General features: G+C 44.5%; 1 protein-coding gene across 1 annotated transcript; it reads left to right on the forward strand.

Annotated features, from left to right (window-relative positions):
* Nucleotides 1–1,123: 1,123 nt before the first annotated feature.
* On the forward strand, nt 1,124–21,803 carry LOC137381655 (hepatic and glial cell adhesion molecule). The gene is made up of 7 exons (XM_068054380.1): nt 1,124–1,399; nt 3,280–3,597; nt 4,218–4,484; nt 5,279–5,428; nt 7,343–7,390; nt 11,073–11,107; nt 19,405–21,803. The coding sequence occupies exons 1-7, from the start codon at nt 1,306–1,308 to the stop codon at nt 19,528–19,530; spliced, it is 1,038 nt and encodes a 345-aa protein (XP_067910481.1). The 5' UTR covers nt 1,124–1,305; the 3' UTR covers nt 19,531–21,803.
* The last annotated feature ends 1,389 nt before the right edge of the window (nt 21,804–23,192 follow it).

The raw sequence follows: 23,192 nt of genomic DNA on the forward strand, positions 1-23,192 counted from the left end.
CACATTTAAGTCCAAATTATTAATATATACCACAAACAGCAAGGGACTCAGCACTGAGTCCTGTGAAATACCACTGGATACAGCTTTCCATTCGCAAAAACATCCGTCAATTACTACCCTTTGTTTCCTGTCCCTGAGCCAATTTTGGATCCAACCTGCCACATTCCCCTGTATCCCATGGGCTTTCATTATACTGACCAGTCTGCCATGCGGGACCTTGTCAAATGCCTTACTAAAATCCATGTAAACCACATCCTTTGCACTACCCTCATCAATCCTCCTTGTTACTTCCTCAAAAAACTCAATCAAGTTAGTAAGACATGACCTTCCCTTAACAAATCCATGCCGACTGTCCCTGATTAATCCGTGTCTTTCTAAGTGGCAGTTTATCCTGTCCCTCAGAATTGATTCTGATAAGTTACCCACCACCGAGGTCAGACTGACTGGCCTACAATTATTTGGCCTATCCCTCGCACCCTTTTTAAACAATGGTACAGCGTTCACAGACCCCCAATCATCTGGTACCCCGCCTGTCTCTTAGTGAGGATTTGAAGATGATCCTCAGAGCATCCGCTATTTCCTCCCTAGCCTCCTTTAACAACCTGGGATGCAATCCATCCGGCCCTGGTGATTTATCCACTTTCAAGGATGTTAGACCCTCTAGTGCTTCCTCTCTCATTATGCTTATAGTATCTAATATTTCACACTCCTCCTCGCTAACTACAATGTCTGCATTAACCCCCTCCTTTGTGAAGAAGGGTTGAGGGATATGGTGGGTAGGTGGGGTTGAGGGATATGGGATTGATCTATGAAAAGGGATGAGCTTGTTGGGTCTAATGGCCTTTTTCGTGTTCCTGGGCATTCTTTTGTTTTTATATGTCATACAGGTGAGAAAAATAAATTAAAAAGGTGTGAGGTCAACTGATAATTTACCCCAGCCAATCACTGGATGGGGAATCACAGACCTGAGAATCAATCCTCACCAAAATGAGTTTGAAAGGTGCTGATGTAGGCAATAATCCTGCTGACTATGCAGCTGTTTGATAAACCTCATTAGAAATGTGGTTTAGCCTTATTTACATCTCCATTTCCTTTCTGGTGCTGTTTAAGAAACAGAAACCGTGTGACCCACAAACTGGTTTGATGAAGAGTGTTGTGTACAGCAGAAAAATCTTTTCTCGTGCTGATTTAAGATACAACATTCACTCAGGGATAACTTGCTACTTATTTGTGTTGTTTTGTACCAATCTGACATGTTAGTTCAGTGTGATTTAGAAATCTCCACAGGAAACCAGAGGTGCATTCATGGGATGTCTATCTAAAATCATCGGAGCCATGCTGCAGTCACAAAGTTATTTAACTTCATTCATAATCCTGCTCCTTGGGCACCTGCAGGGAGGTAAGTATGAATGTTACAGTACATCGAGGAAGTTGATCATCTCTGTCTTGTTCAGTGATATCATTACAGAACTGGGAAGAAATGATAGTGTGTGGTGGAGGAGGTAGGTTTTTAAATTTATAAAGGGTATCGCCAAAAGCAGTCCAGATAAACCCTTCTCTTTTGCCAAGTGCTTAAATCTCAGGGTAAGTCAGGAAGTTAGCAGTGAGAATAACTTTTTCTCCCAAAGGATAATTGAGCTGTGAAATAAGTTAGCAGGGATAGATATTGATGTGCACAGCGGAAATGGGTCAAGACACAATTGAAACACCAAGGTGCCTGACTAGGAGAAAAAAGACTTACGCAGTGAGTTGTGATCTGGAGTGCACTGCCTGAAAAGGTTTTAAAAACAGATTCAATAATAACTTTCAAAAGGGAATTTGATAAATACATGAAGGGAGAACATTTTCAGGACGGTGGGGAAAGAGCACTGGGGGAGTGGGACCCCATTGAATCGCTCTTTCAAAGCTGGCACAGGCACAATGGGTGGAATTGGTAATGACCACAGTGAGACCATTAACATTAAAACATGAGATATGAACTCTCCAGACCAATTTAAAGAATTACACCACAAGATTTCATTTTTTAAGACTTTTATTATAACAATTAAACTAAAAGAAATCCCCATTAACTAAATGCTACTTTCTAAGTAGCTGATACTCCAAATTACAGAGAAAGGTATTTTCTTCACTTATTAAAACACTTGAAAACCTCGAACCACAATTAAACATTACACAATCCTCCTAGCTGCAAAATCTTTGCATTCAAAAGTCCCAAACTCCTCCCAGTTGGATCTCCCAGACCTTTCTCAAAGTCAATGTCTTCTTTGCTCACCTTTTCCGAACACTTTTGACCTGGATTTCTGTGAATGAGGTGATCTGTGGTGATCCTGTTGGTCTTTTACTTCTCTACAAGCCTCAACTTTCAGAATAGGTTCAAGTCTTCACAGCCTATCGCTTTTTTCTGAGAGAGGGTATTCTCTCTCTCTCTCTTCTCTGAGGCTGCCACTGCTGGTCTTCTTCTGGTCTTCCTTACAGCTTGCCTGCCTTTTGAAAATCCGTTGAATTTATCCGGACAAAGACAATAGCCAATTGTCTTTTCCAATATGTAAAGTCCACAAGTCTGACTGCAGCAGAACCACCTGGGCGTTCCACTGTTTCCAGGTGTAGCAACTGCAATTTGCAGTTACATTTTCAGAACTACTGACTCTTTGTTTACAATCTGAAAGTCTGGGAGCGTGAAACCCATTGTTCTTTAGGTGTTACACCCCTGCAGTCTCTGCTTTTCAAAAAAGGTCTTTGATCTGGGTTCTTTGTTGTTCTGGTAACCAAGATCCCTGTCTTGTATTTAAGCAGGTAGATCTGTGAGCTAACACCATATACCCGCCTTTGCCCTATATCCCTTAATAACTTTGGTTAACAAAAATCCAAATAGACAAAACTCCAGCATACAAGCAGAAAGAAGCTTTCAGTGCTTAGCTGATGAGCTGTACAGTTTTTCCTGGAAAAAGTCCAGGTGTAACCCTGCGCACACTTGGGGTCCTGAATCCTTTGGTTTTCCAACCTACACTTCTGTTCTCTGGATGGGTAACTGGGGGTGGGTGTCCCTCTGGAGCAAGTTACTGTACACCATGTGGGTCAAACAGAAACTATGTTGTGGATTTCTCATGAGCTAGGTTCGTAAACTCTGATGTATGGAGATAGACTCCCACATGTATCAGATATCCAGCTAAACAAAAGCATTCCTGAGGTGAAAGGCTAGTGTCTGGAACAATCACATCACCCAGGCCCTGAAAAAAACAGCTTTCTGTTATTTTAATATATGTTTTAATTCCCTTTCAGCATCTGCACAAACAAAACTAGTGACTGGATTTCTGCATCAACCCATCTGTCTTGCAGTGGAGGGGAATAGGAATGAGTCAAGCCTGGTACAAACCATCAGCTGGCACAGAGGGATCCAGTCGATCGTCCAATACCAAAACACAGCACACTCAACAGTAAAGATCTTTCCCAAGTACGAGGGACGTATAACCTATATCGCAGAAAACAACTCACTGCTCATCCACCAACTGAGCCTCCTGGATGAGAGCACGTACATGATAACCACAACACTTAATTCTGGGCTGGAAATTCATAAGTTCATCAACCTGACAGTGCTGGGTCAGTTTATAACATTTTTGTAAGCAATTTTAGTTCATTAAAGCTTAGAGAGGTAATTTTAGTATCAATATTTCACACGCACAGACAAAATATAACATGAGTCAAAGCTCTCTATATGGGATATTGCAACTCATATTTTACCTTGGAACAGCAAGCCCCAGGCAACCATTGATTCCTTCCATAAGAAGGTTAATTTTGTACCATCATTTTGTGGTGCCTTTTGACCCAGAAAACCTTTATTAAAACAAAATTCTGTCACTCAGAATCCTTGTAGTTGGTGAAAGGGGTGTTGCCCTGCTCGAGTGCACCTCTCAGTAAAGTTGCAACACACTGCACCACCCTGTAACGGGACAGGGGTCTGTGACTCTCTACCCAGTAATGCGATGGGGACTGTGTCTATGACTTTCAGTCAGGGTCACCGGTCGAGATCAGGAGAAGGTACCACCCAGCGGTACTGAGGCCAACTGCAAAGCCCCAACTGCTACCAGCTGAGGTCAGTATTGAAATCTGAGCCTTTCCTTGTCTATGTGGTTCAATAATGAAGCAGTTAGTGCCTTTAACACTGCCTCCATTTCCAGGGTGCTGGTGGACTCTGCCTCACATGGACTGTCCTTATTTAGTTCCAGTTTCAGAGCCCAGCATTACAGTGCAAACAGAAGACGCTCCCTACCCAAAGCTGACCATGAACTGCACAGTCAAGAGCGGTTCCAACCCCCAGTTCTCCTGGATGAAAGACGATCAAATCCTCCCGGTTGACCAACAATTCCAGCTGTCGACTGACCGTCGTAGTTTGGGAGTATCCAACCTGACCAGCTCGGACTGTGGCACTTACAGTTGCATCATCCAAAACCCTGTCAACAGGGTTGAGGCACAACAGCTGATCACAGGTAAGGATAAGGAAAGAAACAATTTGTATTTACATAACGCCTTATACACCCTCAGGACATCCCAAAGCACTTTACAGCTAATGAAGTACTTTTGGAAGTGTAGTTACTGTTGTAATATAGGAAATGTGGCAACCAATTTGCGTACGGTAAGCTCCTACAAAGGACAATGTGATAATGGCCAGATAATTGGTTTTAGTGATGTTGACTAAGGGATAAATTTTGGCCAGGACACTGGGGAGAACTCCTCTTCAAAATAGTGCCGTGGGATCTTTTACGCCACCTGAGAGGGCAGATAGGGCCTCTGTTTAATGTTTATCCAATAAACAGCCTCATCGACAGTGCAGCGCTTCCTCAGTATTGCATTGGGAGTGTCAGCCTAGATCATGGGCTTAAACCTCTGGTAAACTCTTTGCACAAATGAAACATAAAAACTCCCTGGCGGATCATTGTTTCACTGCATCAGCTGCGGTTAGTTATTCTCTGCCAGGATTATCGGTGGGGTCACTTACCATTTGTGTCCCTGAGCTGGGCAGTGCAAAAAAAGCCTCTAACTATCTATGAATATAGAAAGTGGATTGTATTGTGTCTAAATCTGCATGGAGCTCAAGGCTGTTTCATTGGGTACATTTCCCAGTCCAAGCCCTGTGCTGTGGGACTGTATCCTGAATGGGGAGTCATATCTTGAGGAGGGGAGAAAAAAAGACAGAATGTATTTTTTTAAAAAGGAAGAAGATAAATGCCAGAATTTGTGAATGGGAGCGATTTGTATTTTTGTTTGTTTCATGTTTCCCCAGATGACCATTTCCAGGACTGTGTGCGTCTACCCACCGTGGGACCAGAGCAACATCTCGGCACCACTGTAGCCATGTTCTGTGTGGTCGGTTTCCTTGTGGTTTTCCTTGTGGTTTTCCTTGCAATCAAAAAATACAAAGAAAGGCAAAGGGGTAAGGTGTTTAAATATCCAGAATCTGTCAGTGAGAGTCACCCAGAGATTTGGGACTGCAGGGGATGCCTGTGTTGTGGCTGTACTGGAATAGCTTAGCAAACGGTGTGGCTAGTACTGAAGCACAAGCCTTCAGTACTACAGCTGGTTGTCAGGGCCCATAGCCTTTGCTGTATCCAGTGCCTTCAGACATTTCTTGATATTACATGGACTGAATCGAATTATCTGAAGACTGGCATCTATGATGGTGGGGACCTCAGGAGGAGGCTGAGATGGATCATCCACTTGGCACTTCTGGCTGAAGATGGTTGCAAATGCCTGGTGCAGCCCTGGCATACTCTCCTACATGCCTCATTGATCCAGGGTTGGTCTCCCGCCTTGATGGTAATGGTAGAATGAGGGATATGCCGGTCCATGAGGTTACAGATTGTGGTGGAATACAATTCTGCTGCTGCTGATGGCCCACAGCACCTCATGGATGCCCAGTTTTGAGCTGCTAAATCTGTTCTGAGTCTATCCCATTTAGCCTGGTGGTAGTGCCACACAACACGATGGAGGGCCTCTCAATGTGGAGGTAGGACCTGTGTAGTGGTCAGTCCTTCCAATACTGTCATGGACAGATGCATCTGTGACAGGTGGATTTGTGAGGATGCATCAAGTAGGTTTTTCCCTCTTGTTGGTTACCTCACCACCTGCCGCAGATCCAGTCTGGCAGCTATGTCCTTTAGGCCTCAGCCAGATCAGTCAGCAGTGGTGCTATGGAGCCACTCTTGGTGATGAACATTGAAGTCCCCCACCCAGAGTACATTCTGTCTTGCAGATGCAGCCTGGAAATTCCAGGAAGGTTTCCAGGTTTCGAGCTCTGGTCGATGCTGGTAACTGACTGCAATTTCCACAAAGCCACTCGGTCGAGGAGGAGAAATCAGTCCTATGAGTCTTGCTGGAAAATGCGTGTGTGGCATTGTGAGGGTGAGATTCTGACAATGTGCTACCACCATAGTGGAATAGGCTGCCAAGGTTCACTGTTAGACTCACACATGAAGTTTGGTAAATTGGGAGCACAGCAGGAGGGAAGACAAGTGGAAAAAAATCCAATGACTAAAACCTGTCGGTTACAAGCAGTCATGATCCTTGAGGCTTAAACCACAACATTCTCACATTCTCAGAGAAACATATAGCAGTGAACACTCAGGACTACCTGTGCCTCCATTCTCGCCCAAATCTTGTAAAGGGAATACTTTAAAAATAGGTGCAATGTAATTACTGTATCTCCTTGTACTCACTTTATCATTCGCTCACGCTTCTTTCAAATTTTCCACTTGCTGCCTAGCCACTGATATTTGCAACTCAAGCACAGCATCACCTGACCACTATTTGCCAAATAATTTCCTAAGAGTCTTGTCTTTTCAGCCTTGCCAGTGTCCTTTCATTCATGAGATGTGGGTTTCACTGGCTAAGCTAACCTTGATTGCCCTTCCCTAGTACCCTTTAACTGAGTGGCTTGCTGGGTAACTGCAGACAGCAGTTAAGAATCAACTGCATTGTTGGAGTCACATGTAGGCCAGACTAGGTAATGTTGGCAGATTTCCTTCTCTTATGGGCATTATTGAACCGGATGGGCTTTTTTGACAATCTGGTAATTTCATCAACACCATTACTGATATTAGCTTTTTATTCCGGATGTATTTAATTACTGAATTTAAATTCCCCAGATGCTATAGTTAGATTTGAACTCATATCTCCAAATCATTAATTCAGGCCTCTGAATCACTTGTCCAGTAACATAACCACTATGCGATCATTCCTCGTGTGAGACTGGGCACTTGCCCTGGTGTCCTGCCCTGTAGGACTGGATCATTAGAATGTGTCACCTTTCAGTTTATGATATTGATTTTCATGCTCTATTTCTGCCCAGGTTTGCGGCTCAGGGAGCAGCTTAACGGGGAAGAAGATTTATTCAGAGGTAAAGAATTTGCTTTCAATTTTTTTTGCAGAATCTTGCTGTAGTTTCTCTAATGGTGAAAATGTGTATTTTCTTCAGGCGGTATCTGCAGGAGTATGCACGGATACAGAGCATGCAAGGATACACCCCGTGTATCGGCACATTTCAAACTGGGTGTAGTGTCACACACTTCATAGAATCACAGAGTTATACAGCACAGAAACAGGCCCTTCAGCCCATCGCGTCTGTGTCGGCCATCAAGCACCTAACTATTCTAATCCCATTTTCCAGCACTTGGCCCGTAGCCTTGTATGCTATGGCGTTTCAAGTGCTCATCTAAATACTTCTTAAATTTTGTGAGGGTTCCTGCCTCTACCACCTCTTCAGGCAGTGTGCTCCAGATTCCAACCACCCTCTGGGTGAAAAGATTTTTCCTCAAATCCCCTCTAAACCCCCTGCTCCTTACATTAAATCTATGCCCCCTGGTTATTGACTCCTCCGCTAAGGGAAAAAGTTTCTTCCTATCTACCCTATCAATACCCCTCATAATTTTGTCTACCTCAATCATGTCCCCCTTCAGCCTTCTCTGCTCCAAGGAAAACAACCCTAGCTTTTTCAGTCTCTCTTCATAGCTGAAATGCTCCAGCCCAAGCAACATCCTGGTGAATCTCCTCTGCATCCTCTCCAGTGCAATCACATCCTTCCTATAGTATGGTGCCAAGAACTGTACACAGTTCTCCAGCTGTGGCCTAACTAGCATTTTATACATCTCCATCATAACCTCCCTGCTCTTATATTCTATGCCTCGGCTAATAAAGGCAAGTATCCCATGTGCCTTCCTAACCACCTCATCTACCTGTGCTGCTGCCTTCAGTGATCTATGGTCAAGTACACCAAGGTCCCTCTGACCCTCTGTACTTCTTAGGGTCCTACCATCCATTGTATATTCCCTTGCCTCGTTAGTCCTCCCAAAATACATCACCTCACACTTCTCAGGATCAAATTCCATTTGCCACTGCTCCGCCCATCGTACCAGCCATCTATTTCATCCTGTGATCTAAGGCTTTCCTCCTCACTATTTACGACACCACCAATTTTTGTGTCATCTGCGAACTTACTGATCATACCTCCTATCTCTTTGGCCTCCTTATCTGGAGGTGGTCAGTGGTTTGTGAAGCAGCGCCTGGAGTGGCTATAAAGGCCAATTCTAGAGTGACAGGCTCTTCCACAGGTGCTGCAGATAAAATTGGTTTTCGGGGCTGTTACACAGTTGGCTCTCCCCTCGCGCTTCTGTCTTTTTTCCTGCTAACAGCTAAGTCTCTTCGACTCACCGCCCTTTAGTCCCACCTTTATGGTTGTCCGCCAGCTCTGGCGATCGCTGGCAACTGACTCCCGCGACTTGTGGTCAATGTCACAGGACTTCATGTCGCGTTTGCAGATGTCTTTAAAGCGGAGACATGGATGGCTGGTGGTTCTGATACGAGTGATAAGCTCGCTGTACAATGCGTCCTTGGGGATCTTGCCATCTTCCATGCGGCTCACATGGCCAAGCCATCTCAAGCACTGCTGGCTTAGTAGGGTGTTTTTGCTGGGGATGTTGGCTGCCTCGAGGACTTCAACGTAGAAGTCCTTGAGGTGGCCAACATACCTCCTATATTGACGTCTAAATCATTAATGTACACTACAAACAGCAAGGGTCCCAGCACCGATCCCTGTGGTATACCACTGGTCACAGGCTTCCACTTGCAAAAACAACCCTCGACCATCACCCTCTGCCTCCTGCCACTAAGCCAATTTTGGATCTAATTTGCCAAATTGCCCTGGATCCCATGGGCTCTTACCTTCTTAACCAATCTCCCATGCGGGACCTTATAAAAAGCCTTACTGAAGTCCATGTACACTACATCAACTGCTTTACCCTCATCTACACATCTAGTCACCTCCTCGAAAAATTCAATCAAGTTAGTAAGACATGATCTCCCCCTGACAAAGCCATGCTGACTATCCCTGATTAATCCCTGCCTCTCCAAGTGGAGATTAATCCTGTCCCTCAGAATTTTTTCCAATAGTTTCCCAACCACTGATGTTAGACTCACCGGCCTGTAATTACCTGGTTTATCCCTGCTACCCTTCTTGAATAATGGTACCACATTCACTGTCCTCCAATCCTCTGGTACCTCTCCTGTGGCTGGAGAGGATGGGGTATTTCTGTTAATAGGGCTGGGGCAGTGTCTGATGCCCAGCCTGGGAGGGGATTATGTTGGGTTGCTGTACTTGTGGGGCCTCTGAATATGTAGTGGTGCAATGCAATTTCTCTCTCATTTCAGTGTCTCCCAGTCAAGCAGCTGACCTAAGGTTTCTGGGCAACACTGTGGTTTGAAATTTGATTTCCTGCTGCCCTTTCAGATACCAACTCTCTACAGCTCAATTTAACTGTGCTGGCTATAAGATGGTGCTCAACACAAAACTGTAACACATCAGGATAGTTTTTTATGGGACCCTTGATTTTGCCTCACTCAGAGCTCCATTTTTTTGTTTCAGCTTCTTTGTCCAAAGGGAGCAGCATGAGAGATTTGATTTTGATTTAGAGATACAGCACTGAAACAGGCCCTTCGGCCCACCGAGTCTGTGCCGACCATTAACCACCCATTTATACTAATCCTACACTAATCCCATATTCCTACCAAACATCCCCACCTGTCCCTATATTTCCCTACCACCTACCTATACTAGTGACAATTTATAATGGCCAATTAACCTATCAACCTGCAAGTCTTTTGGCTGTGGGAGGAAACCGGAGCACCCGGAGGAAACCCACGCAGACACAGGGAGAACTTGCAAACTCCACACAGGCAGTATCCAGAATCGAACCCGGGTCCCTGGAGCTGTGAGGCTGCGGTGCTAACCACTGCACCACTGTGCCGCCCTTGCTCCCATTTGCTGCCAATTACCCCGGTAACTGGTTGTTGGGATCACCCTGGTTTGCTCATCCCTTCTTATCACACCCCACCACTCCCCCACTGCCCCCTGTCTCTTCCTGGGCTGGGACATCTAACACCTCCCTCCATTCCACAAAAATGAACAGAAGATTTACATTTCTATAGCACCTTTTACAATCTCAGGGCGTCCCAAGGTGATTTACAGCCAATTAAGTACTTTTTGAAGTATAGTCTCTATTGTAATATAGGAAACATAGCAGCCAAATTGCACACAGCAAGCTCCCACAAACAGTAATGTGATATTAACCAGATAAGTGTTTTTTGTGATGTTGGTTAAGGGATAAATATTTACCAGGACATCAGAGAGAACTCCCCTGCTCTTCTTTGAATAGTGCTGTGGGATCTTTTATAGTAACCTGAGAGGACAGACAGGGCATTGGTTTAATGTCCCATGTTAAAGATAGACCCTCCAACAGTGCAGCAGTCGCTCAGTACTGACCTCTGCCAGTGCAGCAGTCCCTCAATACTGCACTGGGCATGTCAGTCTGGATTCTGTGCTCAAATCTCTGGAGTGGGACCTAAACCTACAACCTTCTGCTTCAGAGGCAAGAGTGCGACCCACTGGCACTTTTTGACTCAAGTTTGGGAGCTGAGGAGAATGAGACTCAAACCTGTATGATGTTTTAGTAATTCTGTTTTTCCTGTGGAAAGGTTACACAATTTCCAATTATGAAGGAAAGTTAATGTGCTCCCTTCTCTTGCAGAAGACAAGGTCCAAAATGAACAAAGCCAAACTAATGTGAGTAGGAATAAACCAGTGTTGCATAGAGGAAATTTACAAAACTTTCCAGTGGAGATAAACCTACATGTTTGTGTACTGAACAAAAGCTCAATGGGCGTTTACAAATCAATGCTGGGTGTTTAAATCAGCACTGGGTGTTTAAATCAGCACTGGGTGGTTAACTCAGCACTGGGTGTTTAACTCAGCACTGGGTGGTTAACTGAGCACTGGGTGTGTAAATCAGCGCTGGGTGTTTAACACAGCACTGGGTGGTTAACTGAGCACTGGGTGTGTAAATCAGCGCTGGGTGTTTAACTCAGCACTGGGTGTTTAAATCAGCACTGGGTGTTTAACTCAGCACTGGGTGGTTAACTGAGCACTGGATGTGTAAATCAGCGCTGGGTGTTTAACTCAGCACTGGGTGTTTAAATCAGCACTGGGTGTTTAACTGAGCAATGGGTGTGTAAATCAGCACTGGGTGTTTAACTGAGCACTGTGTGTATATCGGCGCTGGGTGTTTAAATCAGCGCTGGGTGTCTAAATCAGCACGGGGTGTCTAAATCAGCACTGGGTGTTTAACTCAGCACTGGGTGTTTAACTCAGCACTGGGTGTTTATAAATCAGAACTGGGTGTTTATAAAGCAGCACTGGGTGTCTAAATCAGCACTGGGTGTCTAAATCAGCACTGGGTGTTTAACTCAGCACTGGGTGTTTAAATCAGCACTGGGTGTTTATAAATCAGCACTGGGTGTTTATAAATCAGCACTGGGTGTTTAACTGAGCACTGGGTGTTTAAATCAGCACTGGATCTTTATAAATCAGCGCTGGGTGTTTAACTCAGCGCTGGGTGGTTAACTCAGCGCTGGGTGTTTAACTCAGCGCTGGGTGTTTAACTCAGCACTGGGTGTTTAAATCAGCACTGGGTGTTTAACTCAGCACTGGGTGTTTAAATCAGCACTTGGTGTTTAAATCAGCACTGGGTGTTTATAAATCAGCACTGGATATTTATAAATCAGCACTGGGTGTTTATAAAACAGCACTGGGTGTTTATAAATCAGCACTGGGTGTTTATAAATCAGCACTGGGTGTTCAAATCAGCACTGGGTGTTTACATCAGCACTGGGTGTTTACATCAGCACTGGGGGTTTAAATCAGCACTGGGGGTTTAAATCAGCACTGAGGGTTTATAAATCAGTGCTGGGTGTGTATAAATCAGCACTGGGTGTTTATAAATCAGCACTGGATATTTATAAATCAGCACTGGGTGTTTATAAAACAGCACTGGGTGTTTATAAAACAGCACTGGGTGTTCAAGTCAGCACTGGATATTTATAAATCAGCACTGGGTGTTTATAAAACAGCACTGGGGGTTTAAATCAGCACTGGATTTTTATAATTCAGCACTGGGTGTTTATAAATCAGCACTGGGTGTTTAAATCAGTGCTGGGTGTTTATAAATCTGCACTGGGTGTTTAAATCTGCACGGGGGTTTAAATCAGCACTGGGTGTTTATAAATCAGCACTGGGTGTTTATAAAACAGCACTGGGGGTTTAAATCAGCACTGGGTGTTTATAAATCAGCACTGGGTGTTTAAATCAGTGCTGGGTGTTTATAAATCTGCACTGGGTGTTTATAAATCTGCACTGGGTGTTTAAATCTGCACGGGGGTTTAAATCAGCACTGGGTGTTTATAAATCAGCAATGGGTGTTTAAATCAGTGCTGGGTGTTTATAAATCAGCGCTGGGTGTTTACATCTGCACTGGGTGTTTAAATCTGCACGGGGGTTTAAATCAGCACTGGGTGTTTACAAATCAGCACTGGGTGTTTAAATCAGTGCTGGGTGTTTATAAATCAGCAATGGGTGTTTAAATCAGTGCTGGGTGTTTAAATCAGCACTGGGGTTTAAATCAGCACTGGGTGTTTATAAATCAGCACTGGGGTTTAAGTCAGCACTGGGTGTTTATAAATCAGCACTGGGTGTTTATAAATCAGTGCTGGGTGTTTATAAATCAGCGCTGGGTGTTTACATCTGCACTGGGTGTTTAAATCTGCACGGGGGTTTAAATCAGCACTGGGTGTTTACAAATCAGCACTGGGTGTTTAAATCAGTGCTGGGTGTTTATAAATCAGCAATGGGTGTTTAAATCAGTGCTGGGTGTTTAAATCAGCACTGGGGTTTAAATCAGCACTGGGTGTTTATAAATCAGCACTGGGGTTTAAGTCAGCACTGGGTGTTTATAAATCAGCACTGGGTGTTTAAATCAGTGCTGGGTGTTTATAAATCAGCAATGGGTGTTTAAATCAATGCTGGGTGGTTAAATCAGCTCTGGGTGGTTATAAATCAACACTGGGTGTATAAATCAGCGCTGGGCATTTATAATTTTATTAATCAATGCTGGGTGTTTAAATCAGCGCTGACTGTTTATAAATCAGCACTGGATGTTTATAAGTCAACACTGGTGGGTGTTTATAAATCACTGCTGAGTGTTTATAAATCAATGCTGGGTGTTTAAATCAGTGCTGGGTGTTTATAAATCAACACTGGGTGTTTAACTCAGGGCTGGGTGTTTATAATTCAACACTGGTGGGAGTTTATAAATCAATACTTGGTGTTTAAATCAGCGCTGGGTGGTTATAAATCAGTGCTGGGTGTTTAAATCAGTGCTGGGTGGTTATAAATCAACACTGAGTGTTTAATTCAGTGCTGGGTATTTATAAGTCAACACTGGGTGTTTAAATCAGCACTGGGCATTTATAAGTCAAAACTGGGTGTTTAAATCCGTGCTGGGTGTTTATAAATCAACACTGGGTGTTTAAATCAGGGCTGGGTGTTTATAAGTCAACACTGGTGGGTGTTTATAAATCAGTACTGGATGTTTAAATCAATGCTGGGTGTTTATAAATCAACACTGTGAGATGTGGGAGGTCTGTGACGCTTCCAGCGTTCCGGACGACCACGTCTGCAGGAAGTGTACCCAGTTGCAGCTCCTCACAGACCGCATGGATCGGTTGGAGCAGCAACTGGATGCACTTAGGAGCATGCAAGTGGCAGAAAGTGTCATAGACAGGAGTTTTAGAGAAGTGGTTACACCCAAGGTGCAGGCAGATAGATGGGTGACCGCTAGAAGGGGCAGGCAGTCAGTGCTGGAATCCCCTGTGTCTATCCCCCTCTCTAACAAGTATACCATTTTGGATACTGTTGAGGGGGATGGCCTATCAGGGGAAAAGAGCAGCAGCCAGAGCAGTGGCACCACGGCTGGCACTGTTGTTCAGCAGGGAGGGACAAAGCGCAGAAGAGCAATAGTTATAGGGGACTCTATAGTCAGGGGCACAGATAGGCGCTTCTGTGGACGTGAAAGAGTCTCCAGGATGGTATGTTACCTCCCTGGTGCCAGGGTCAAGAATGTCTCTGAACGGACAGGGGGCATTCTGAAGGGAGAGGGTGAACAGTCAGAGGTTGTGGTACACATCGGTACCAACGACATAGGCAGGAAGAGTGATGAGGTCCTGCAGGGGGAGTTTAGGGAGTTAGGTAGAAAGTTAAAAGACAGGACCTCTAGGGTTGTAATCTCGGGATTACTCCCTGTGCCACGTGCCAGTGAGGCTAGAAATAGGAATATAGTGCAGCTAAACACGTGGCTGAGCAGCTGGTGTAGAAGGGAGTGTTTCAGATATTTGGACCATTGGGATCTCTTCAGGGACAGATGGGACCAGTACAAGAAGGACAGGTTGCATCTAAACTGGAGGGGCACAAATATCCTGGCTGCGAGATTTGCTAGCGTCACTCGGGAGGGTTTAAACTAGTGTGGCAGAGGGTTGGGAACCAGAGCAGTAGGACAGCAAACGAAATAAATGAAGGGGAACTAGTAAATAAGACCAATAAGACTAAGAGGAAGAGCAGGCAGGGAGATGTTGCGGAGAACAGCGGGACTGGTGGTCTGAAGTGCATTTGTTTCAATGCAAGAAGTATAACAGGTAAGGCAGATGAACTTAGAGCTTGGATTAGTACTTGGAACTATGATGTTGTTGCTATTACAGAGACTTGGTTGAGGGAAGGACAGGATTGGCAGCTAAATGTTCCAGGATTTAGAAGCTTCAGGCGGGATAGAGGGGGATGTAAAAGGGGTGGGGGAGTTGCATAACTGGTTAAGGAGAATATCACAGCTGTACTGCAGGAGGACACCTTGGAGGGGTCATGCAGCAAGGCAATATGGGTGGAGCTCAGGAATAGGAAGGGTGCAGTCACGATGTTGGGGGTTTACTACAGGCCTCCCAACAGCCAGCGGGAAGTAGAGGAGCAGATATGTAGACAGATTTTGGAAAGATGTAAAGGTAACAGGGTTGTAGTGGTGGGTGATTTTAACTTCCCCTATATTGACTGGGACTCACTTAGTACTAGGGGATTGGATGGGGCAGAATTTGTAAGGAGCATCCAGGAGGGCTTCTTGAAACAATATGTGGATAGTCCAACTAGGGAAGGGGCCGTACTGGACCTGGTATTGGGGAATGAGCCCGGCCAGGTGGTCGAAGTTTCAGTGGGGGAGCATTTCGGGAACAGTGACCATAATTCCATAAGTTTTAAGGTACTTGTGGATAAGGATAAGAGTAGTCCTCGGGTGAAGGTGCTAAATTGGGGGAAGGCTAATTATAACAATATTAGGCAGGAACTGAAGAATTTAGATTGGGGGCGGCTGTTTGAGGGTAAATCAACATCTGACATGTAGGAGTCCTTCAAACATCAGTTGATTAGAATCCAGGACCAGCATGTTCCTATGAGGAAGAAGGATAAGTTTGGCAAGTTTCGGGAACCTTGGATAACGTGGGATATTGTGAGCCTAGTCAAAAAGAAAAAGGAAGCATTAGTAAGGGCTGGAAGGCTGGGAACAGATGAAGCCCATGAGGAATATAAAGTAGGAAGGAACTTAAGCAAAGGAGTCAGGAGGGCTAAAAGGGGTCATGAAAAGTCATTGGCAAACAGGATTAAGGAGAATCCCAAGGCTTTTTATACATATATAAAGAGCAAGAGGGTAACCAGGGAAAGGGTTGGCCCACTCAAGGACAGAGAAGGGAACCTATGTGTGGAGCCAGAGGAAATGGGGCGAAGTACTAAATGAGTACTTTGCATCAGTATTCACCAAGGAGAAGGACTTGGTGGATGATGAGCATAGGGAAGGGAGTGTAGATAGTCTCAGTCATCTCATTATCAAAAAGGAGGAGGTGTTGGGTGTCTTGCAAAGCATTAAGGTAGATAAGTCCCCAGGGCCTGATGGGATCTACCCCAGAATACTGAGGGAGGCAAGGGATGAAATTGCTGGGGCCTTGACAGAAATCTTTGCATCCTCATTGGCTACAGGTGAGGTCCCAGAGGACTGGAGAATAGCCAATGTTCCTTTGTTTAAGAAGGGTAGCAAGGATAATCCAGGAAATTATAGGCCGGTGAGCCTTGCATCAGTGGTAGGGAAATTATTAGAGAGGATTCTTCGGGACAGGATTTACTCCCATTTGGAAACAAATGGACTTATTAGCGAGAGGCAGCATGGTTGTGTGAAGGGGAGGTCGTGTCTCACTAATTTGATTGAGTTTTGTGAGGAAGTGACAAAGATGATTGATGAAGGAAGGGCAGTGGATGTTATCTATATGGACTTCAGTAAAGCCTTTGAGAAGGTCCCTCATGGCAGACTGATACAAAAGGTGAAGTCACATGGGATCAGAGGGGAGCTGTCAAGATGGATACAGAACTGGTTCGGTCATAGAAGACAGAGGGTAGCAGTGGAAGGGTGTTTTTCTGAATGGAGGGATGTGACTAGTGGTGTTTCGCAGGGATCAGTGCTGGGACCTTTGCTCTTTGTAGTATATATAAATGATTTGGAGGAAAATGTAGCTGGTCTGATTAGTAAGTTTGCGGACGACACAAAGGTTGGTGGAGTTGCGGACAGTGATGAGGATTGTCAGAGGATACAGCAGGATATAGATCGGTTGGAGACTTGGGCGGAGAAATGGCAGATGGAGTTTAATTCGGACAAATGTGAGGTAATGCATTTTGGAAGGTCTAATGCAGGTGGGAAGTATACAGTAAATGGCAGGACCCTTAGGAGTATTGACAGGCAAAGAGATCTGGGCGTACAGGTCCACAGGTCACTGAAAGTGGCAACGCACGTGGATAAGGTAGTCAAGAAGGCATACGGCATGCTTGCCTTCATCAGTCGGGGCATAGAGTATAAAAATAGGCAAGTTAGGCTGCAGCTGTACAGAACTTTAGTTAGGCGTGCAATATTGCGTGCAATTCTGGTCGCCACACTACCAGAAGGACGTGGAGGCTTTGAAGAGGGTACAGAAGAGGTTTACCAGGATGTTGCCTAGTCTGGAGGGCATTAGCTATGAGGAGAGGTTGGATAAACTCAGAGTGTTTTCACTGCAACGACAGAGGTGGAGGGGCGACATGATAGAGGTTTACAAAGTTATAAGTGGCATGGAAAGAGTGGATAGTCAGAAGCTTTTTCCCAGGGTGGAAGAGTCATTTACTAGGGGACATAGGTTTAAGGTGAGAGGGGCAAAGTTTAGAGGGGATGTGCGAGGCAAGTTCTTTACACAGAGGGTGGTGAATGCCTGGAACTTGTTGCCGGGGGGGATGGTGGAAGCAGGTACCATAGAGACGTTTAAGAGGCATCTTGACAAATACATGAATAGGATGGGAATAGAGGGATACGGACCCCGGAAGTGCAGAAGGTTTTAGTTTAGGCAGGCATCAAGATCAGCGCAGGCTTGGAGAGCCGAATGGCCTGTTCCTGTGCTGTACTGTTCTTTGTTCACTGGGTGTTTAAATCAATGCTGGGTGTTTATAAATCAACACTGGGTGTTTAAATCAGTGCTGGGTGTTTATAAATCATTGCTGAGTGTTTAAATCAGCGCTGGGTGTTTATAAGTCAATACTGGTTGTTTAAATCAGCGCTAGGCATTTATAAGTCAATACTGGGTGTTTAAATCAGTGCTGGGTGTTTATAAATCATTGCTGAGTGTTTAAATCAGTGCTGGGTGTTTATAAGTCAATACTGGGTTTTTAAATCAGTGCTGGGTGTTTATAGGTCAATACTGGGTTTTTAAATCAGTGCTGGGTGTTTATAAATCAACAGTGGGTGTTTCAACCAGCACTGGGTGTTTATAAATCTTTGCTGACTGTTTAAATCAGCGCTGGGTGTTTATAAATCAACTCTGGGTGTTTAAATCAGTGTTGAGCATTTAAAGATCAGTGCTGGGTGTTTAAATCAGCACTGGGTGTTTATAAATCAACTCTGGGTGTTTAAATCAGTGTTGAGCATTTAAAGATCAGTGCTGGGTGTTTAAATCAGCACTGGGTGTTTATAAATCAATGCTAGGTGTTTAAATCAGTTTTGGGCATTTATAAATCAATGCTGGGTTTTTAAATCAGTGTTGGGCGTTTATAAATCAATGCTGGGTGTTTAAATCAGTGCTGGGTGTTTATAAATCAACAGTGGGTGTTTCAACCAGCACTGGGTGTTTATAAATCTTTGCTGACTGTTTAAATCAGCGCTGGGTGTTTATAAATCAACTCTGGGTGTTTAAATCAGTGTTGAGCATTTAAAGATCAGTGCTGGGTGTTTAAATCAGCACTGGGTGTTTATAAATCAATGCTAGGTGTTTAAATCAGTTTGGGCATTTATAAATCAATGCTGGGTTTTTAAATCAGTGTTGGGCGTTTATAAATCAATGCTGGGTGTTTAAATCAGCGCTGGGTGGTTAAATCAGCACTGGGTGTTTATAAACCAGGACTAAGTATTTATAAATCTGCACTGAGTGTTTATAAATCAGCGCTGGGTGTTTAAATCATCACTGGGTGTTTATAAACCAGGACTAAGTATTTATAAATCTGCACTGAGTGTTTATAAATCAGCGCTGGGTGTTTAAATCATCACTGGGTGTTTATAAATTAGCACTATGTGTTTATAAAGCAGCACTGGGTGTTTATAAATCAGCGCGGGGTGTTTATAAATCAGCACTGGGTGTTTATAAATCGGCACTGGGTGTTTATAAATCGGCGCTGGGTGTTTATAAATCAGCACTTGGTGTTTATAAATCGGCACTGGGTGTTTATAAATCGGCGCTGGGTGTTTATAACTCAGCACTGGGTGTTTATAACTCAGCGCGGGATGTTTATAAGTCAAAACTGGGTGTTTATAAGTCAAAACTGGATATTTAAGTCTGTGCTGGGTGTTTAAATTAACGCTGGGTGCTGCGTTAGTTCTCGGAGATGGGAAGAGCTGTCAATCACTGATGTTCTTCACTGCTGTTTATCAGATGTCTAGCTTGAGGGATGGGCCTCAGAGTTGCCAGTACACCTACCTGCATTTCATTCCCAGAAGTGGGAGTCAAGAGGAGGAGAAGGATCAGTCTGGATACTGCACCATTGGACCCCGACTGTGAGCCCTGTTTAAATCGCAGAATATTCTTTACCTGATCTTTGAACACAGTACACAGCAACTTAGAGTTGCAATGAGTGACTGTGCAGCAGATGACTTGAAATACGAGTTTAAAAAGACACACAGATAGAGTCATCGAGTTATACAGCACAGAAACAGGCCCTTCGGCCCATCATGTCTGTGCCGGCCATCAAGCACCTAACTACTCTAATCCCATTTTCCAGCACTTGGGCGGTAGCCTTGTATGCTATAACGTTTCACGTGCTCATCTAAATAGTTCTTAAATGTTGTGAGGGTTCCTGCCTCTGCCACCTCTTCAGGCAGTGCATTCCAGATTCCGACCACCCTCTGGGTGAAAGCATTTTTCCTCTAAACCTCCTGCCCCTTATCTTAAATCTATGCCCCCTCATTATTGACCCCTCCACTAAGGGAGAAAGTTTCTTCCTATCTACCCTCTCAATGCCCCTCATAATTTTGTATACCTCAATCAGGTCCCCCCTCAGCCTTCTCTGCTCCAAGGAAAACAACCCTAGTCTATCCAGTCTCTCTTCATAGCTGAAATGCTCCAGCCCAGGCAACATCCTGCTGAATCTCCTCTGCACCCTCTCCAGTGCAATCACATCCTTCCTATAGTGTGGTGCCCAGAACTGTACACAGTACTCCAGCTGTGGCCTAACTAGCGTTTTATACAGTTCCATCATAACCTCCCTGCTCTTATATTCTATGCCTCGGCTAATAAAGGCAAGTATCCCATATGCCTTCCTAACCACCTTATCTACCCTCCTTCAATGATCTATGGACAAGTACACCAAGGTCCCTCTGACCTTCTGGCCTTCCTAGGGTCCTATCATTCATTGTATATTCCCTTGCCTTGTTAGTCCTCCCAAAATGCATCACCTCACACTTCTCAGGATTAAATTCCATTTGCCACTGCTCCACCCAATTACCAGCCCATCTATATCGTCCTGTAATCTAAGGCTTTCCTCCTCCACTATTTACGACACCACCAATTCTCGTGTCATCTGCGAACTTACTGATCATACCTCCTGTATTCACATCTAAATCATTAATGTACACTACAAACAGCAAGGGTCCCAGCACCAATCCCTGTGGTACACCACTGGTCACGGGCTTCCACTCGCAAAAACAACCCTCGACCATCACCCTCTGCCTCCTGCCACTAAGCCGATTTTGGATCCAATTTGCCAAATTGCCCTGGATCCCATGGGCTCTTACCTTCTTAACCAATCTCCCATGCAAGACCTTATCAAAAGCCTTACTGAAGTCCACGTAGACTACATCAACTGCTTTACCCTCATCTACACATCTAGTCACCTCCTCGAAAAATTCAATCAAGTTATGTAGACACGATCTCCTCCTGACAAAGCCATGCTGACTATCCCTGATTAATTCCTGCCTCTCCAATTGGAGATTAATCCTGTCCCTCAGAATTTTTCCAATAGTTTCCCAACCACTGATGTTAGATTCACCGGCCAGCAATTACCTGGTTTATCCCTGCTACCCTTCTTGAATAATGGTACCACATTCGCTGTCCTCCAGTCCTCTGGTACCTCTCCGGTGGCCAGAGAGGATTTGAAAATTTGTGTGAGAGCCCCTGCTATCTCCTCCCTTGCCTCTTATAACAGCCTGGGATACATCTCATCTGGGCCTGGGGATTTATCCACTTTTAAGCCCGCTAAAACATCTAATACTTCCTCACTTTCAATGCTAATATGTTCAAAATCTTCTGGAACTGTGGGGGCAGGAAACTAGGGTTTGGGGATTAGGCTACAGAACGGAGAGCGCTGGCACACAGGCACAAGTCTCTCAAACAGGGTGAGGTCACCTGTGTGGCTCCTGGTTCAGGGCCAGAAGATCTTGATTGATTCTCCTCACCTGTCAGGGGGAGATTGAATGTTTCAGTTGTTTGAAATGAGAATCCCATCAATTTCTCAGAATTTTCAGTAATTTAAGGGGACGGAGAGGGAGCTGTGAAAATCTCCAGCCCAACAGCCAGAGAGAGAGAGAGATTGAACATATACTCCAGAATACTGTTGGTAACAGATTTCTGCTCCTTCTCTGCCATCCCCTTTAGCATGCTGTTCCCTCCTCCAGGGACTAATGGGCTGTGTTCTCTCCAATTCAAACACGGTGGTTTATTAGACAAAGTGTGATATATCAATAATATTTGAGTAAACTTTGCTGGTTAATCACTGGGATTACTATCAGTTCAGGAACTCTCCACTGGGTGTGTAAAAAATAAATAAAACATAATGAAACATGGTACAAATCTGCCTGTGTCTAGAACCTGTTAAACATTCACCAATCTCTCTGTAGTCTCGGTGGTTTATTAAGGATGTGCAGTCCTCTAACTATGCCCAACTCCAGTGATGTTACTGGTTAGGCAAGTGACTTGGTAAAACACAATCTTCCAGTGATAGACTCCACTAATCTCTGCAGTTATTGAAGCACACAAAGGCTGGTAGAAGTGTAGAACTCTTTCCCACAAAAAGCAATAGATGTCAGTTCAATTAATAACTTTAAATTTGAGATCAATAGATTTTCGCTGGTCAAGGGTATTAAGGGATATGGAGCCAAGGCGGGTGGAGGGAGTTAGGATTGAGGATCAGCCATTGAATGGCAGAACAGGCTGAGAGATAATGGGGCTACTTTCCTTTTCAAATAATTGTCCAATTCTTTGTCAGCCTGTTTTATGGATTTATCTATCTGAACTCACATTTTCAGCAAGTTCTGTATTGGAATTCTGTGTCTCTATCTTCATCCACACCCTTCAATATCTATCAATTTTTTAAAAAGTCTTGCATTTATATGGTGCATTTTCACGACCTCAGGACATCCCAAAATGCTTTCCTGCCAATGAAATACTTTTGAAGTGTAGTCACAGCAAACTCCCACAAACAGCAATGACCAGATAATCTATTTTTAACTGCTATTGGTTGGTTGCTAAATATTGAGCAGGACAGAGGGCGAACTCTCCTGTGTTTCTTTGAAATTGTACCATGAGATCCTGTACACCAATCTGAGAGCGCAAATGGGGCCTTGGTTTAACTTCCCATCTGAAGGATGGATTGGGTGACCTAATGCGTTAGAGTTTCCCTGTCTCTCCCCTCCTGTCCTGCAAGCACTGACTTCTGCTGGGGACAATTTCATGGGCCCTTCTTTCCCTCCAGTAGCTTAGCAAGTGCGACCTGAGTACTGGCGAGTTGTTCAATCATGGGCCTGGAGGATTTCGGAATGCGAGCCATGCCCCCAACATCAAACTGCAAAGTGTTTACTCCGTGATTATTCAGGCAGTGCCAACTATTACTGGAATGGATTTTATTTGGGGTTTATTGTAATAAAGCTGCTTTGATGTGACCAGTAACACACAAGTCCAGACAGACATAGACAACTGCATAGGGACAGGTACAGAGAGAGATACACACGCAGACAAATACAGAGGGGTACAGAAAGACAGATACACACAGACAAGATAGAAACATAGGGCTGGAGACGGACTGGGAGGCAAGAAGCCTCATAAAATGGAGTCGGGGGCCAGCCTGTTTTTTATTAGTTTATGGGATATGGGATCCCTGGCTAGGCCAGCATTTATTACCCATCCCTAATTGCCCTTGAACTGAGTGGCTTGCAAGGCCATTTAAGAGT

The sequence above is a fragment of the Heterodontus francisci genome, chromosome 22 (genome assembly GCF_036365525.1).
Source record: "Heterodontus francisci isolate sHetFra1 chromosome 22, sHetFra1.hap1, whole genome shotgun sequence".
In the NCBI taxonomy this organism is placed as follows: Eukaryota; Metazoa; Chordata; class Chondrichthyes; order Heterodontiformes; family Heterodontidae; genus Heterodontus; species Heterodontus francisci.

Bases quoted from the DNA above. Each gene is read 5' to 3' on its own strand.
- LOC137381655 (XM_068054380.1), top strand. From the start codon at position 1,306: ATGGGATGTCTATCTAAAATCATCGGAGCCATGCTGCAGTCACAAAGT. The intron at 3,598-4,217 runs GTCAGTTTATAA...GTCCTTATTTAG, and splicing joins CATCAACCTGACAGTGCTGG to TTCCAGTTTCAGAGCCCAGC. The intron at 7,391-11,072 runs GTAAAGAATTTG...CTTCTCTTGCAG, and splicing joins GGAAGAAGATTTATTCAGAG to AAGACAAGGTCCAAAATGAA.